General features: G+C 35.6%; 1 protein-coding gene across 1 annotated transcript; it reads right to left on the bottom strand.

Moving 5' to 3' along the window:
• Positions 1-16506: 16506 nt before the first annotated feature.
• LOC114215242 (olfactory receptor 5AK3-like) lies at positions 16507-17412 on the bottom strand. The gene is given in 1 exon segment (XM_028111125.1): positions 16507-17412. A coding segment is annotated over 1 exon segment (906 nt).
• Between the last annotated feature and the right edge of the window lie 2067 nt (positions 17413-19479).

Here is a 19479-nt window from a genome sequence, read left to right on the forward strand (position 1 = left end):
AGAGTTCTTGTTCTGGTTTTGTTTCAGACATCGTCACAGAGTGGCCTTTTGTCAGTCATGGAGTGGCTTTGTCTTGTTGCTTACATTCTATAAAGGTTATTTAAGTTCAGTTGGGAATATTATGGCTAATATGTCAGCTGTCATCTCCCTGGTCATTGTATAACTTCTCGATATAATTGAGAATTCCTCTCTATTTATATATATATATGTTAAAGATTTTATTTATTTATTTGAGAGAGAATGAGCAAGAGAGAGAGAGAAGGAGCAGGGGGAGGGAGAAGCAGACTCCCCACTGAGCAGGGAGCCTGACATGGGCTCAATCCCAGGATCCTGGGATCATGACATGAGCCGAAGGCAGATGCTTAACTGACTGAGCCACCCAGGTGCCCCTCTCCATTTATATTTTTTACTTTGCTGAAGATAAGATGACTCTACCCAAACTTGGAGTTAATTATATTGGCATATTGGCTCTAATCCTATAGATTTTACTATGGTTTCTATCTGCCAAAATAATGTACAGCAGAATAGGAAAATGCAATTTGGTTTATTTACAGGGGATTTGTCTTTAGATTTTTTCCCCAGGCTAGTGCAGGCTAATTTTTCACCAAGTGATTTCTCCACAGAGAGAGTTTATAGTTGAGGTCTATGGGGGTAGTACCTGTTCCCTTGAGCATCTGTGACTCTAGATGCTGAGATAGGATCAAAGAAAACAACCTCCATTTGTTAGCTTTCTGCTGAAGGAAAGAGGAGTTTCCAAAGGGGAAAGTTTTCATGATGAAAACCTTGGGAGACTTTCTATTGACTCTGTGTGTGTGTGTGTGTGTGTGTGTGTGTGTGTGTGTGTGTAATGAGGGCATTTTTATGTCTGCCACACACATGTTGAAATAATCCTTGTTAATTCTCATTTACTATTCACATTTATTGAGAGTTTATTAGTGCCAGGTACTATGATTTCTATTCATTAGCTTACCTATCTATTACTAACGAACCAGCAAACAAAAGAATCTCATGAGATATGTACTATTATGGGAAGCAAGGTTTGAAAGCCCAACTAACTTGTAAAGGGACACTGCTGGTGAGTGGCAGGGTTGGGATATCAATGACATACTAAACCATTCAAAATCCTGTGCTCTTAAATACTACTTTCCTGTGGACCATGCAACTAAAGAAACACTCTGCCTATATAGATAATTATAGATATTTGGCTCTGACTAATATTACTGAATCAATGCCTCCAGGGCTAGGCTATAATTATTTGTACTTTAAAAACTTTTCCTGGTCACTTGAATGATGCTGTCCACAGACTGGTATTTAAAGACCACTAGTGTAGGCTACATACTCACATAACTTCCAGTTAGAAAGCTGTCCATATTATTGTATTTTATCACCATTTCTTCATTCAATATTTATAGACTTCCTACTGTGTCTAAGTCTCTATACCAGATGTTAAAGGGTTCATAGAAAGACAATGTATCTCAACTACCTTATAAATAATAGTGAGGGTCTTATAGATAAGTAAATAATGTAGAGGAGAAGTGATAAATAATAAATAATATTTATTGCTGCATATAAAGTGTTATGAGTATTCAGTGGAAGAAGGAATTATCTCCAGGGGTAGCAAGTTGGTAGGAAACAAGTGTTAAGCTGGGAAAACTCAGGGAGAGACTGACTCTTGAAGTAGCAGTACAATTTGGGCATACAAAGGTGTGTTGTTTTACATGGTATATACACTGATTAACTGTATATGGCTTCCTGGCTTTGAAGAAGTAAGCTGCCATGTTATGAGAGAGGTTATGGAGAGGGCCATACGGTTAAGAACTGTGGATAGACTCTAAGAGCTGGGAGCAACCTCTGGCTCATGGCCAACAGGAAGGCAGGAATCTGTCTTACAACTGCAAGGAGATAAATTGTGCCAATAACATGACGGAGCTTGGAAGCAGATCCATCCCCACTTGAGCCTCCAGATGAGTTCCCAGTCCTGGTTGACACCTTGATTGTAGCATCTCAGAGGATGTAGTTAAGCAGTGTCCACATTCTTGACCCATAAAAACTATAATATAATCATCATGTTTTTAAGCCCCTAAATTTGTAGAAATTTGTTATGCAGCAATAGATACAGATTTTGGAATTACAACAATACAGATTTATTTCCCTATTGAGGAATACTCACTTTCTTGGTCTTGTCTTCTCAAACGATGCTGCAATAAATATCTTTAAATATATGGCCTTATAGACAACAAATGATCAAACTAGAAGCACTTCTTTCTAATCCCTTTTAGGGATTAGATCTATACTTTGGGGAAATTGCCATGGATCAGTTTCTTTGTTCTCAGGGTGCAAGCTGACTTCTTAATTATATTAAGAATTTACTTTTTCTTAAATATATTTCTTAAATATATCAATTAGGGAACATATAAAAACATACTTTTAAAAATTAAGCTTTCTTTTATGCTGCATACATTTTAATTCACAAATCCCAATTTACATAAATACAAATTATTATGTATGAAAATCTTGAGTTACCCATGAATTTCTATATAATCTTGCTCTAATTTATTTCTGTATTCTCATCTTACTCTTTCTGCCTCCTTAGTAATTCTGCTCTGGCCATCAAGAACTCATGCCCAAGTAGAGTGTTTATCAAGTTATCTATGGTAAGGGACCATTTTCTTTGTAAAATTTGTAATATGTTGTGGACCAATATTTTTGCATATAGCAATAAAAAATTCTCAGCATTGTCAAAATTCTGTAATAATTTTAGATTCTCAATCTCACTTTCAATAGTTATCACATCAGAGAGTGGAAATAGAGAGTCCAACGACTGGTGCTGGTCCAGGGACAGCAGATTGAGTAACACTACTCTATGGTATCCATACATCATAATTTACCTATATGCTTTCCTAGCAATGGGAAGTAGGTTGCCTACTACTTATTTCCACTACAAGTACCTCAGTGTGAAAATTTTTCTAGTGACAAACATTTTGAGTCTTGGGGCATGCATACATTTAACTTGACCAAAATTTTCCAGATCACATTGCATAATGGATGCACCAGTATACACATCTGTTAACTGTACCTCAGGGCTCCCATATCCTTACTTTTTTGTGAACATCATTGGTATTTTCTTAATATTTTTTATACCAGGAAAATAGTTGTAAAGTGACATCTCCATTTTAATTTGTTTTTTTTTCTAACCAGAAGTGAATTTGATCATTGTAGAATATTTTTCTTAGAATTTTGGAATCATATTTTTTGTCAATATCTCTATGAGTTAATTTATGGATGGATGCTTTTTTATATAGATTTGAACACTGATGTTAATTTGACAAAGATTTTCTCACATTCTGTTATTTATTAACTTTGTCTATAGTATTCTTCATAGACCAGAAATCTTTAAATTTAGAATAATAATTCATCATTTTTTTGCCTTTTGGTTTGTTTTTTTGAAAAAAAAAATTGAATAAAGCCCATTCCCGCCTCTGTTCATTTAGCCAGGAGAGTCAAACATAATAATAAAACTTACTTTCCATTCTATACTAGTTTGCTGCTACATGGTGTTTGTTGAACCATATTTTATTTCATCCATATAATTTGAAAAAGTTATTTTGTTTTTACTTAATTTTTTTAGAAGAAAGTAGATTAAGTGGATAGAGAGTGCTAGTAGTTGGTGTGTGTGTGTATGCATGTGAAATATTTAAATATTTTTAAACCATTAAATGATTTTACTTGCTATTTTAAAATTTACTCACACAAACACTTGTCCCTGTTATGTTATAGGAAAGTTATATCAAACATTTATGAACAACTAGTTCTAATATTATATAAACTTTTTCTGAAAATCACAGTAAAGAACATTCTCCAATTCATGTTAATATAACATTGAAACCAAAATAAGTAAAATATGAGAAAAGAAAATTAGAACCAAACTCATTTGTGAATTTAGATGCAAACAGTTTAAATAGACATTCACTGAACAAATCCATCCATGTATTAAACAATTTATAGGGTCTCAAAAAGGTTCTAGAAAATAGCTATTCTCTTCCTTTTCCAGGATTTGAACAAATTGATAAATAAAAGATAGTGTCTCTATGGGGACCATAATATCACCTTTGGACACCTGGGGGAAATTTTAAGTTTATTAATTTATTTTTTTAAGATTTTATTTTATTTATTTTATTTTTTAAAAGATTTATTTATTTATTTATTCATTTATTTATTTATTTATCTGAGAGAGAGAGAACACAAACAGGTTGGGCAGACAGAGGGAGAAGCAGGATCTCCATGGAGCAGGGAGTCCCGACCGGGAGGACTCAAACCCAGGACCCTGGGATCATAACCTGAGCTGAAGGCAGATGCTTAACCTACTGAGCTCCCCAGAAGCCCCTAAGATTTTATTTTTAAGTAATCCTTACATCCAATATGGGGCTCAAACCCACAGCTCCAAGATCAGGAGTCCCATGCCCTACCGATTGAACCAGCCAGGCACCCCGAAAAATTTTTTATTAGTCAAGTTATTTGCTGTCAATGAATGCCATAAGCAGATAGCTTTTCCACCCAGTCTTGATGGCAGGGATAGGAACATATATCTTGCATGTGGTGGGAGAATGCATCTGGAATGCAGGGGAGTATGAGATTCAGCGGGCTGGCTGCTGCCAAGAATATGGGCAGAACAGAACGTGCCAGGTTGTTCTCTTACCAATCAGATATATCATAGCATCTTTTAAGGACCTTAGTGGATAAAATGGAGAGAGTCTATGATTATACAAACAGATTTCTTCGCAGGAAAGAAGCATCAGAAGCAGGGAAAAGATATTTTCCATCAGTAATCAAGACCTATTTGTATTTATCTCAGGAATGAAAGCATTTTTTAATACTGGATTTTATTGATAAAATTGATAGAATATATCAATTTATTGATATAATTTGTCATATTAATATATTCTTTAAAAAGCCGTATGATTTTCTCAATAGATACAGGACAATTATTTGGCAAAATTCAATAAATTTTCATGATTAACTAGAACAAAAATGAAAACCGGTGGGGACTACACTGCTGGACTAAATATTATATTTACTATTAAACCATGAGATGCAATGCCTGTAAATTAAAGAACAAGACAAAGATGCTTATTATGATTGAATCTGTTTAGTATTTTTCTGGAAGCCAGGACAAAATGCAGAAGACATGAAACGTAAAATGATTATGAGCAAGAAACATAGTTGTTAGTATTTTTAGATAATGTAATTGTCTCTATAAAAATCCCGGAGACTTGACAGATAAATTCTTAGTGAGCCTAGTAAAGTTACTAAATAGTAGCTTAATATATAAAAATCAATTGCATTTCTGTTCACCAGAAATAATTAAAAATGTTATTTAAAAATTCATATTTACAATAACATCAAAAAATAAAGTACCTACACATGTTCATGACCTTATTGAGACAATACAACTTTATTCAAAGGCTTAAAGAAGACCCAAACACAGACCAGGATCATGGAGAGGAACTCAATATTACAAACAGTACATTCCCCCCATATTAATATACAAATTCCATGTAATTCCAACCAAATTTTGAAAGAATTTTACATACAACTTGATGAAATTATTCTAAAATTTATATGGGGGGGAAAGATCTAAAATAGCTAAGACAATTTTTTAAAGGACAACAAGGTGAGAACTTATTCTATCAGATATCAGAACTTCTTAAGAAGTGGTAATAATAAAGACATTATGATATGGTATGATGTGAAGGTGGACAAATGGATCAATGCAATCGATAAAAAGAAATAATAAAAAGTCCACAGGTCTATGGAACCTTGACGTCTGAAACCAAGAGCATGTACTTGAATGAAAAATGGTCCGATAAACTGGAGCTATAAATGTTTATACATGTGAAAAATAATATTGTATTCCTACTTTACATTTTACAAAAATAATTTCCAAGTGGGTTAAAGATTTGAATTGTAAGGCTTTGGGAGTAAAACAACAAAATATCCATGCTTTAGATATACAGAAAAATATTTAAACAGGACGTGAATGCACAAAAAATAAAACATTGAAAATTCAACCATATTTAAATGAAAAATACCAACATTATAAGAGAGAAAAGACTAAATACTGATTAGAAATTTACTTAGGCAAATTTGTTTACAATACATATAAATATTAAGGAATTATTAATCAGTATATATAACAAATTTCTATAAATTATCCCAAGGGAAAAATTTACAAAATATATAATCAGAATAATTATAGAAGAGAAAACCTAAATGGTCAATAAAAATATGAAAATACACACAACTCTCTCTGATGACTTCCCATTCGGTTTTCCATTCCTTCCCCTATGATTCTCTGTACTGTTTCTTATATTCCACATATGAGTGAAACCATATGATAATTGTCTTTCTCTGTTTGACTTATTTTGCTCAGCATAATGGGAAGTCATCAGAGAGAGAGAGAAAAACCATGAGAGACTCTTAACTATAGGAAACAAACTGGGGGCTGTTAGAGGGGAGGTTGGGGTAATTGGGTGATGGGCATTAAGGAGGGCACATGATGTAATGAGCACTGGGTGTTACATGCAACTGATGAATTGTTGAACTCTGCGTCTGAAGCTAATGATGTACTACTATATGTTGGCTAATTGAATTTAAATTAAAAAAGTAAATAAAATCTAAACACTCTCTCCAGTGAGAGAATGCCTTTTTAAGAAAAAAAAATACACATAACTCACTAGTAATTTGATAATTGTATATTAATACTGTATTGAAATATAGTTTTGCATTCCTTAGTTTAAAATGCCAAGTTTTGGTGAAGATGTGGAGTCATATATTTCTGGTGAGAAGGTAAATTAGCACAATCATGTTGGAGGCAAATTTGGAAATATTAGTAAAATTAAATATATGCCTTCCAGAATTTCCATCATAGGTACATATTCTAGAGAAATTCTAGCAACACACACGTAAGTATATACATATAAATATACTCATACACACACAAGAAGCATTGTTGATCATAGAAAAAAATATAAACTATTAAGTAAGTCAGTGAAAATTCAGCAAACTGGTGCCACAACATCCACGTGGATAAATTTCTTAAATGGATTGCTGGGTAATAAGAAGTAAGTTGCAGAAGTCAGATTGTGGCTCCATGGATGGTTGTTACATTAACATAAATATATTTTCTTGCACTTTAAATACTATTCAATAACAGAAATCCCTCACAAAGGAAAAGCCACATCCCCAACACATCAGTAGAAAGCGCCTGCACTCTGATGTCAGTAATGCCAGGCAGAGCTATAGCTCTGTAGATGAGATAGTCAGTTTTAGATTAGAATGTAACTTTAGTGGTGGGGAGTATAACAAAGTAAACCTGTTGTTAATGTTTCTTGGGCAATCTGGTTCTTCCAAATATCTTGAGGAATAAACAGAATGGCTTAACTCTGTAGTGATGTAAAAAGAAATAATTCTTTTCAATATTTAGTGAGGGCTATGGGTTGAAATGCAGTCATTTCAAGGAGTTTCCACCAGTGGGTAAAAGCACTTGTCAGTGGAAGCTAGAATTGGTCATGGTTCCACTCAACTTAGAATCTTGATAGCGTAATGACATTTACCATTTCAATTTAATCATTTTGAATTTAAATAAAATGTATAACATATTGGGGGACACTTTTCAAGAGCTATGAAAAACCAGAACAAGGGATATACCCCCTCCCACAAGTACCCGAGTATTATGAACATGATTAACCTATACTGAACCCTGGTGCTTCTGAAGCATTCTTTATATTCAGTACCATGTGGTAGAAAGGAAATAGGCTGACCTAGGTTTGAATTCTGGTCACACCACCTCATAGAGACAAAGGATGTATGTAACTCTCCTTGGCCTCAGTTCCATTGTCTATAAGATGGGATCCCAGAATTGCTTAGAAGGTCATGATTTTTATTGTAATACTGCTTATAAAAGCAAAAATTTGGAAATAGAATTAAATAAATCAGGATAAATTCATATTGGATTAATACACTGTCCAAAACGTATGATATAAATATATGCTTTTATGGAAAGGTGCTCCTGTCATATTGTAAAATGAGCAAAGCAAGCTGCAGAATAATATGTAAAGCATGGACCCCCCCCTTTTAAGGTTTATTTATTTATTTGAGCAGGGGAGTGGTAGGGGAGAGGGAGAGAGAGAATCTCCAACAGACTCCCGCTGAGCGAGGAGCCCCATGCGGACCTTGATCCCACGACCCAGAGACCATGAACTGAGCCGAAATCAAGAGTCAGACACTTAACCAACTGAGCCACCCAGATGCCCCAAGTGTGGATCCTTTTAAAAATAAGACATTTATTCACATCCATTCTCTCTTTTTCTCACTTTCTTTATCTATCCATGAAAAAGTTCAAGAAGGATCCACATCAAATGTTTAGTGGTTATCCTTGGGCATGGGAGTTGGGAGAGAAAGTCTTTAAACTTATAAACTTCAGCACCTTTTCTTTTTGAAATAGCTTTAACTGTTTTAAAAAAGAAGAGGGATAGAAAGAAGTAAAGCCTGCTTGTAATGATGTGACAAAGTGAGGTGATTTATGTAAAATTCCCAGCACAGGGCCAGGCATTGAATTGCTACTCAGAATTGGTCCTAATAGCCTATGCAAATAATACATGAAAAACACACAATTTTCATTCATTCATTCATTCATTCATTCATTCAATCTTTCTATCATTTGGTCATTCATATCCAGTCTAATTCAGATCCCTTCCTCCACTGCCATTAGATCACCAGGGATCAAGGGCTTATTCCTGCTCTTGGGTGAAACACACTAGAACTCTTGGTTTTGGCTCTTTTGCTCCACCATTTCCAGCACATGTGGGATGGTATGTGGCTGATTTTGAAAAGTGGAATTTGCTTTGTTTTACTTACACCAGAGTTGCCTTCATATTCTCTTTCTGCAGCCGATGCAGGCTGATTGCCACCATGGTCTTTCTGTGTGCTTTCTTCTAATTGGGGAGTTTATAGCTGGGGCCTAAGGGATCAATACTGACTCCCTCAGGAATCTGAGATTCCAGGCACTGAGTTGGAATTGGAATAAACAATGGTTAGTAGTTATTTTCTGCCGAGGAACATTTAAGCTTTCTAGAAAGGATAAATTTAATTCATGTTACTGTCATTAGGGATCTGTGTATGTGTTGCCTTGTTATAAAACAACTCTTTAAAAGTTTTTTTCTTGTTAAAAATCAGGTTGAACAATTTTTATTTATTTTTATTTTTTATTTATTTTTTAAATTTTATTTTATTATATTATGTTAGTCACCATACAGTACATCATTAGTTTTTGATGTAGTGATCCATGATTCATTGTTTGTGCATAACACCCAGTGCTCCACGCAGAATATGTCCTCCTTAATAACTGTCACAGGGCTAACCCATCCCCGCACCCCTTCCCCTCTAAAACCCTCAGTTTGTTTCTCAAAGTCCTAGTCTCTCATGGTTCATCTCCCCCACCAATTTCCTCCTCCTTCATTTTCCCCTTCCTTCTGCTGATTCCTCCTTGCTATTCCTTATGTCCCACAAATAAGAAAGTCTTTAAATTGGGGAGTTTATAGCTGGGCTATAAATAAAATATGATAATTGACTTTCCCTGCTTGACTTATTTCACTCAGCATAATCTCCTCCAGTCCCATCCATGTTGATGCAAAAGTTGGGTTGAACAATTTTTTTAAAAAGATTATTTATTTATTTATTTGACAGAGAGAGAGAGAGAGAGACAGCGAGAGAGGGAACACAAGCAGAGGGAGTGGGGGAGGGAGAACCTGGCCTCCTGCCAAGCAGGGAGCCCGATGAGGGGCTTGATCCCAGGACCCCGGGATCATGACCTGAGCCGAAGGCAGACAGATGCTTAATGACTGAGCCACCCAGGTGCCCCGGGTTGAACAATTTAAAAAAAAAAGTTTTATTGTTTTGAGAGAGAGAGAGAATGTGGGGAGGAGCAGGGGGAGAGGATCTTTAAGCTGACTCCCCTCTGAGCGCAGAGCCAGAGGTGCGGCTCAATCTCACGACCCAAGAGATCATGACCTGAGTTGAAACCAAGCGTCAGAAACTTAACCAACTGAGCCATCCAGGTGCCCCAGGTTGAACAATTTTTAATATGTCTAAGAATCTGTGTTTAGATCCAGAAAGTTGATCTTGTCACCATAGTCAGCAAAAAACATGGTTATCTGAAAAAAAGAAATCAAAGCTAGTCTAAATTTAGGGGCATAGGTCCCAATGTGACAAATAGGGTCCTTCTATTTGAACATATATTTTAAAAATTATTATGTTCAGTTAGCCAACATAACATCATTAGTTTTTGATGTGGTGTTCAACGATTCATTAGTTGCATATAACACCCAGTGCTCATCACAACACGTGTTGTGATGAGCCTCCTTAATACCCATCACCCAGTTACCCCACCCCCCTTCTGTAACCCTCAGTTTGTTTCCCGGAATCCAGAGTCTCTCATGGTTTGTCTCCCTCTCTGAATTCTTCCCATTCAGTTTTCCCTCCCTTCCCTCTGGTCTTCTGTGCTATTCCTTATGTTCCACATATGAGTGAAACCATATGATAATTGTGTTTCTCTGTTTGACATATTTCACTTAGCATAAACCCTCCAGTTCCATCCGTGTTGAAGCAAAAGAAATATGGTCAAGTAGTATTCCGTTGTATATACGAACAAGGTCTTTATCCATTCATCTGTTGAAGGGCATCTCGGCTCTTTCCACAGTTTGGCTATTGTGGACATTGCTGCTATGAACATTGGGGTGCATGTGCCCCTTCTTTTCACTACATCTGTATCTTTGGGGTAAATGCCCAGTAGTGTAATTGCTGGGTTGTAGGGTAGCTCTATTTTTAACATCTTGAGGAACGTCCATACTGTTTTCCAGAGTGGCTGTACCAGCTTGCATTCCCACCAACAGTGTAAGAGGGCTCCCCTTTCTTCACGTCCTTGCCAGCATTTGTTGTTCCCTGTCTTGTTAATTTTTGCCATTCTAACTAGTGTAAGGTGGTATCTCATTGTGGTTTTGATTTATATTTCTCTGATGGCTAGTGATGTTGATCATTTTTTCATGTGTCTGTTAGCCATTTCTATGTCTTCATTGGAGAAGCGTCTGTTCATGTCTTCTGCCCATTTCTTGACTAGATTATTTGTTTATTGGGTGTTGAGTTGGATAAGATCTTTATAGCTCTTGGATACCAGTCCTTTATCTGAAATGTCATTTGCAAATATCTTCTCCCATTCCGTGGGTTGCCTCTTAGTTTTGTTGACTGTTTCCTTTGCTGTAAAGAAGCTTTTTATCTTGATGAAGTCCCAAAAGTTCATTTTTGCTTTCATTTCCCTTGCTTTTAGAGACATATCCTGAAAGAAGTTTCTGTGGCTGATGTTGAAGAGGTTACTGCCTATGTTATCCTCTAGGAATTTGATGGATTCCTTTCTCACATTGAGGTTTTTCATCCATTTTGAGTTTATCTTTGTGTATGGTGTAAGAGAATGGTACTTATTTTCTATTAGCACTTTGATAATTGTTTATTTGAAGAAAAAATTTACTCTTAATCTCCTCTTTCTTTTTTTTTTCTAAAAATGTATATATTTTAAAAATAAGCCCTGGATAATTTCTTTCTTCCAATTGCACTTTATGCCGTCAGAATGTTTCAGATAACAATTTGTGGAATAAGCTATTTTAAGAAGTTTTTTGGCTATAAAGTTGCTAGGGTTAAACCTTTAATTTAATCAGCGAGAGTAGAAGGCTAGATTCAGTGAGTCTGTAGCTTTTGATTAACAAGCATACCTGTGAAGGAGAATTATGGTCAAAAGTCTGGTGAATCAACATTCAACGTTACTTATCACATGACCAGTGTCTCAGTTAGTAATGTGTTCTACTCCTGGTAGGAAAAAAACCCAATTTACTTTGGCTCACAAAAACAGGGACTTATTTTTCCTTTATAACAATAGTTTGGAAGTTTTGACTTGCATTTTTTTTTTTACGTAGAAAAAGTGATAATTTTTATCTGGAATTATTTAATTTCATTTGACATGATTGATCTCAAATTTTTAAGAGTCTCCTATATTTGCTGATTTGAGTTCTAACAAAATAAAATATAGTAGATAAAATAATTGTCATGTAATGTTTTGAAAGAAAACCTATGGAGGCATTTCCTTTACCATGAAAATTTGGGTAAAATACATTTGTATTTGAAAATCACACCTTAATCTAAAAGAATACACACAGAAGCAATTATGTTAGAGATTTAGAATAATAAAACTGAAATATTGAATCAAAATCCATCTTACAAATTGGAAATTGAGTTCATCAACCAGTTAAAATAAGCTTAATCAGGCTTGACATTTCATTTTCTTATTCTCTTGTCATATTTTTCCCCCAAATTAAATTGATAGATGAAGTAGTAGCTTCTCATTTTCTAAAAACTCAAGTAAAACTATAGTCATAGGTCAAACTATATATATATGTGTATATATATAATGTATAAATAAATATGAATATGAATATAAATATAAATATATGCTCTTCATTAGGAAAATGCAAGGTTTCCCCAAATCCAGCAGATGTTTACTCACATCTTACTGTCTGGAAATGTGTTATACGGGTAGCAGAGATCTCCGTGTCTTGTACCACATCTCCTCAGCTACTTGATTTCATGCATCTGTGGTGGGCAGTGCTGTCTGTGCTACCAGTGACCAGTTCCCTATTGTATCTCTTTGCTTCTCTGCCTCAGGAATACCTCTGAAACTGTGGAAGATCTTGGGTGACCTTCAAGCAATGGTGAAGAAGGATTGAATAATTGTCTTGTCCTTCAGAGACTGAGACTGGGCTCTAGTTTCCAGGGTGTAAGCCAGCTTTCCTTCTATAGCTCACTCTTCCTGCTCTCTGCTGCTTGGGATAACTCCCACCAAAAAGGTTAGCAAACTGCATAGTCTGAGGGAAGAGTTCCCATTGGACTGGTGTCACTTCAGACACCAGTCAAAAGTCCAGGGGTCTCTAGGGCCACCCCCATCTGTAGTTGGTTACAAATGTGGGGGCCTTTCCTCAATCACCCTCAGGTTTGACAATTCAGTAGAATGACTCACTGAATTCTGGTGTTATGGGCTGAATACTTGTGTGCCTCCAAATCCTTCTGTTGAAATCCTAATCCTCAATGTGATATGTGCAGCCTGATGAGTGGGATTCATGCTCTTATAGAAAAGACCCCAGAGAGCTCTCTAGATCTTTTTTTTACCACTGAGGACATAGCAGACGTTGGCAGTCTGCCAACCAAAATGTGGCTCTCACCAGACCCTGACCATGCTGTCACCCCGATCTCAGACTTTTAACTTCCAAAACTGTGAGAAATAAATTTCTGTTGTTTAGAAGCCACTCAGTCTATGGTAATTTGTGATAAAGCCCAAACTGACTAACACATCAGGAAAAAACTATACATACAATTTTAGTTTTACTATAATAAAAAGACACAAATTAAAAGTAGCCAAAGGAAGAAGTGCATAGGGCAAAGTTTGTGAGGATCCAAATACAAAAATTGCATCATCCTCAGGGATGTATTACCCTCCTGATCATCAACATGTAGGAACACACATGGAATATTGCTGACCTGGGAGATTCACCTTTAGTATCCAGTTTCTTTGTGGCTCTATGTATGACATATTGCTCATGTGGCTGATCTTTCATTCTCAACTTGTCCTGGAGGTTGGGGATAGTACCTTTAGTCCCAAGTTCCTCTGTGGAAGTTAGAACTGAAGAGGCATGTCTCAAAGCTTCCATCATAAATCACAAGGTTAGGCTGTCCAGTGGCCAAATTCTCCAGGCAAACAAAGACACTTATATTAGGAAGGACACTTCAGGGGCTTACAGGTCACCACAGTAGCTGAGGACATTGACCAGACTGCTCTTTAGGTTATGGTTAATTCTTCACGATACACCTCCTGCATATGTTACATTTACCCAAGTCCGTATCCCAGGGATACAAACTAAGATACATGCCATCCTAGCTACAAAGAAAGCTGAGAAGTGTAATAACTTCTTACCTGGCTGCATCATCTTCCACACAAAATAGGAGTAAGAGGAGAATGGACAGACAACCAGCTACATTTTGCAGCAGCTAGTGAATACTCATAAGGGATGGTGAGTAGACTCTGTCTTTCAGCTTCTGTAGTTATTCTTTTCTCTGTGTTGTTCTTGTTCCAAACTTTTGTGTGTGATGCTATATTTTCTTCCATCTCAGTCTAGACTAATATTTTTTGTAAAGTTAGTCATCTTGCTAATCATCGACTTCAAATTTTGGTTGAAGAATTGAGCCTCTATCATAATGTTTTAGAGACAGTTGCCAGACCCAAAACACCCTTTATTTTTATTTATTTATTTATTTATTTTTTTAAGATTTATTTATTTATTTGAGAGAGAGAGAGAATGAGAGCGATAGAGAGCACGAGAGGGAAGAGGGTCAGAGGGAGAGGCAGACTCCCTGCCTAGCAGGGAACCCGATGTGGGACTCGATCCCGGGACTCCAGGATCATGACCTGAGCCGAAGGCAGTCGCTTAACCAACTGAGCCACCCAGGCGCCCCAAAACACCCTTTAAATCATGGGCTGCTGCTGTTTATGAAACAATAAAGTATAGCTGGTGATTTATGGAACAATGTATGATTATACATCAGACAATTACTACTCTGTAGGTGGGAAAGGAAGTTTTTCTTTTGGATAAGGGCTAACAATCACTAACCATTTCCTGGTCATGGCCAAGATCAACCATTTCCTCCTTCATATAAATTTCAGGGATTTCACTGCTTATGTCCATTTGTCACAGAACTTATTTCCTTTTAGGATTTCTTTCACCTTGGTATTGAATGCAGAGTACTGTGTGATTCTCCATTTTGCACCTTATTTCCAGTTTGGCCACTTAGACTTCCCAACATGTACTGTTTTTCTTATTGAATGCAGAGTACTGTGTGACTCTCCATTTTGCACCTTATTTCCAATTTGGCCACTTAGACTTCCCAACATGTACTGTTTTTCTTTGTTTTATCATCTTTACCTTCCAGCTTTACTGAAGTATAATTGGCAAAGTTTGTATATATTTGAGATATACATCTTGATATTTTGACATAAATATCCATTGTGAAATGATCACCACAACCAAACTCATTGACATATCCATCACTTTACATGATTATAATTTTCCTTCTTCTGCCCTCTTAGCAAATTGCAAATATACAATACAGTATTTTAACAATAGACACCATATTGTACATTAGTCTCTGATTTTCCAGGGTCTCAGGACACCCTTTGTCTGCTTTGCCAATGACTCTTTAGCAATTGTTCCTGATCCTGGTCTTTGAAGGTATTCGGACCTTCCCTTTATAGAAGGTCTCCTTTACAAAGGTAGAGTCTTTGCTGGAAAGATTCTGGTCATCCCACATTAACTCCAGGTTAATTTTTTCTCTTTCAGAATTAATGCAGGATATCATATTTGAAAAATATATCTTCTTCTCTTGCCCGATTCTTTTTCTGCTGTTACTTAATAATACATTTTCTGACCAGGTCATTAGTCTGGTGTTATTTTCATGTGAAACTTTCTTTTTCATGTAGCTAGCATGGCCTCTTTAGATTTACCATTTCCACCATTTACCCTCAATCTACCTACTAAAGCATCTCTGTCAATAGTTTATCTTCGGATTCAAAGGGCTCTTGGACTCCCTTCAACTTCTCATTGAATTCCTATGGTTTAAAGTTATTTGTCTAGATTAAAATGACTGGTAGCCTTTCATAAGTGAATTGTTTAGGTTTTTGGATCAATCTATATTCTAGTTTTTCTATTTTTATTGGGGAGAGATATAGAAAATGTTTCTGGAAGTTTCCTTACCCTGTGCAAGAAAGAGATGGATTCAGAATAGAGAGGGTAACTAATGATGAACATAAGTCATAATCACATAAGAAATAAGTGTTTTCAACTGCTAGAGAATGTAACTAATATGGGACTATTAAGTAGGAAGTATAGCCAGATTCATAAGGACTTTTCAAAGCAGTATGTTTATTTTACATTCAGGCTTATGCAGTAATATGAAGAGTTTCCTTGTAGATAATTTAGGGAAGTCGGTTAAGTGAATGGAAAATAATGAATTTCAATTTTAATATTGATTACATACAAAATTGAGGTTTTCTAGTCTTTAAGAACATATCTGAAATATATTTGAAGCAACTACTTTGTGAGGTCTGTATATACTTTTTAATATTTTAAATAATCTCAATAAAGTATGGACAGTATGAGACATATTTCTCAAACTATATTCAGGGGGAAAATTAGTTCCATGAGATGTTACTATATTTCTTGCATCTTTCTTATCTATTGAAAGAGGTAGCATTGGCTTAAGACATGAATGTGTTCCCAACTTTAGAAACATTACACAGTGGTCAGACATCCCTACTTGATGCTTTGATGTGCTGAATTTTAAAAACTTGGGTCCAATCTAGAAGTACTTTTTCCTCATCCCTTTTAGAGCTTCTTTTACCTCTTTATTTCTCAAACTATAGGTCAGGGGGTTCAAAACAGGAATCACAATGCCATAAAATACAGAGGCCACTTTCATATTTTCCTGGGAATTATTAGCCTGAGGCTGTAAGTACATATATGATAGGGTTGTATAGAAAATGATGACTGTTGTCAGGTGGGAGGCACACGTGGAGAAGGCTTTTTTCCTTCCTGCAGCAGAAGATATCTTCAGGATGGCGGCCATGATATCCATGTAGGAAAAGATGACAACCAACATGGTGAACATCAAGTTAAATCCCACAGAGACAACAAAGAGCATGAAAGGGCCAGAATTGGGGGGACATTAAAGAAAAAAATGATTGATGGTATTGGATTTGCAGAAGTACAGTGAAAATATAAAACCTGTGTGCACAGAAGCATTTATTGAACCCATGATGTATGAACTAGCTAGCAATTGGATGCAGACTCTTTGGGACATGATTATGGGATAGTGAAGTGGGTTACAGATGGCTACATAACGGTCCACTGCCATAGCAGCCAGGAGGTAGCAGTCACTGGTTGCAAAAATTGCATAAACCAATAATTGCATTACACAGCTCTCAAATGATATAGACTTATTTTCTAATATGAAGTTTTGCAGCATCTTGGGAGTGATAGCAGATGTATAACAAATATCAACAAAGGCCAAATGTTGTAGGAAAAAGCACATAGGTGTTTGAAGTCTGGAATCTGTCTTGATGAGTAGGATCATTCCAATGTTACCCAACATGGAGGTCACATAGATGACCAGAAATACAATGAAGAGGATGTATGGAAACTTGTGTTGGGCACCAAATCCCAGAAGAAAAAATTCAGTCGCTTCAGTGTTATTTTCTTTTGTCATGGCTACCAAAGTCTAGAAAGGACCAGGAAGAGGACCAAGAAAAGAAAGAAAATCTTTGTGACTTCCTGAAAGAACAAGTCTCTTATATTTAAGACACCTGTTTTTAAATTTGATTCTTATGCAAACACTCACAACAGGATTTATTGCTTTCTGTATTTCTTCTACTTCCTTGATAAGTAATCACCACATGAAAAGTGATATGTGAGCCATGATTCATTTTTAAAATGAAGGCTATCTCATAGAAGGAGATAGAATTCTAATATATGTGATTCTAAGAAACATAGATTAACACACGTTTTCACTATATTAAACAGGTATCCATATTTGCTGAAAGCAATATTCAAATATGATTTGGCACCTTTTCAACACCTGTAGATTTTCTCAGCCATTTATCCATCTAATCCTGGTCAAGCTCCTGAAATTAGTAGCATTAATTAGAGAAATTTTCTGAGACCTGTTCATGGTATACACATGTTTGAAGACTTTAGAGTGTCTTTCTACTACTATCCTTAGCATGCAACTCCCATCTTCACATGCCAGATAGTCCTCTCATTTTATATATACATATATGCATATATACGTGCATATATAGAAAGAAGGGTAACAACATCACTTATGTTGTTTAAATGCCAAAAGTGTTTCTCTTGGATCTAATTAGCATGAAGCAACTTGAAAAAGTCCAGATGATGGGAAATTCTACAAATTAACTGGCTTAGACACTTCAAAAATATCAATTTCATAAAAGACAAACAAACATAAAACAGGGGACTGTTCTAGATTTAATAAGAGTAGAAAGACATTGCAATGAAATTCAATACACAATCCTTCATTGGCTCCTGAATCTGCAAATACAACATCTACTAAAGATATTGTGGAGAAAAGTGGGAGAATTAGAATAGTGAGTATATATAATGTAATTTCATCCATATCAAATTTCTTTGGTGGGAACAGATATTTATAACAGAGATTTTCTTTGTTTGCAGAAGGTACATGCTGTATATCTCTCAGCTTTCCATTTGTATGTGTGGAGATAAAGCAAAAGGGAAAGAAAAAGAACTGGTTAATGTAGGTGCAGTGTATCCCAGTGCTCACTGCACAATCATTTTAACTTTTATGAAGGTTTTATATCTAAATGTAAGAAGTTAATGAAAAGCATGGATAAAATAAAACAGTCATGCAAAAAAAAAATGGAGAGAGTTAAGCATCAATTGTCGTGCACTAAACATGCTTCTAAAGACTGTTGTTCAGAAGAGAGTAATATGATCCTTTAAAAAGTGCCAGAAGTAAGAAGAAATAGGGAGCTTAGAAATTGGTAAACAGTTGAGAAAATTGGAATAGAGGTGGTATAAAATATTAATAATATTTTCCATTGGGAAGGGGTCAAGAAACTGAAAATATCAGCTAACACTGATAGATTAGAGGGTTCAATAGATTTAAGGTGCTCTAAAATTCTTATACTTTCAACTTTTCTTAGATGTATATATTTTCAAAAATTACAAAAGATAAAAGTGAAGTTTTCTTTTAAAGTTTAGGGGAAGAGAAGGAATTTGAAAATCAATCTAAATAAACTTAATGAAGGAGATAAAAAGAATAATAGGAAAAAAATCAAGAGAAACAGAAATCACCTGAAAAGGCATAAATAAGTCTAAATGAATTAGTGAGGATAATAAATATAAATGGAATAAACTCATCATTAAAATGCAATGATTATCAAATTGGATTTTAAAAATGTAGATCAGGCTATGTGATAGACAAAGTATTAAAAAGAACCCAAACAAGTAATGATTGAATAAATAATTGTATAAAAATAATAGAAAATTATCCATCAGTGAAATTGAGTTCACTAGGCCTACATTTCTCTACCCACATTTTAAAATTTGGAAGTGGAAGAAATTATGCTAAGTGAAGTAAGTCAAGCAGAGAAAGTAAATTATCATATGGTTTCACTTATTTGTGAACATAAGGAATAGCATGGAGGACATTAGGAGAAAGAAGGGGAAAATGAAGGGGGGAAATCAGAGGGGGAGACGAACCATGAGAGACTACGGACTCTGGGAAACCAACTGA

The sequence above is a fragment of the Eumetopias jubatus genome, unplaced genomic scaffold (genome assembly GCF_037043125.1).
Source record: "Eumetopias jubatus isolate StellerSeaLion01/CBP00866 unplaced genomic scaffold, mEumJub1_p1.0 scaffold_13, whole genome shotgun sequence".
Taxonomy (NCBI): domain Eukaryota; kingdom Metazoa; phylum Chordata; class Mammalia; order Carnivora; family Otariidae; genus Eumetopias; species Eumetopias jubatus.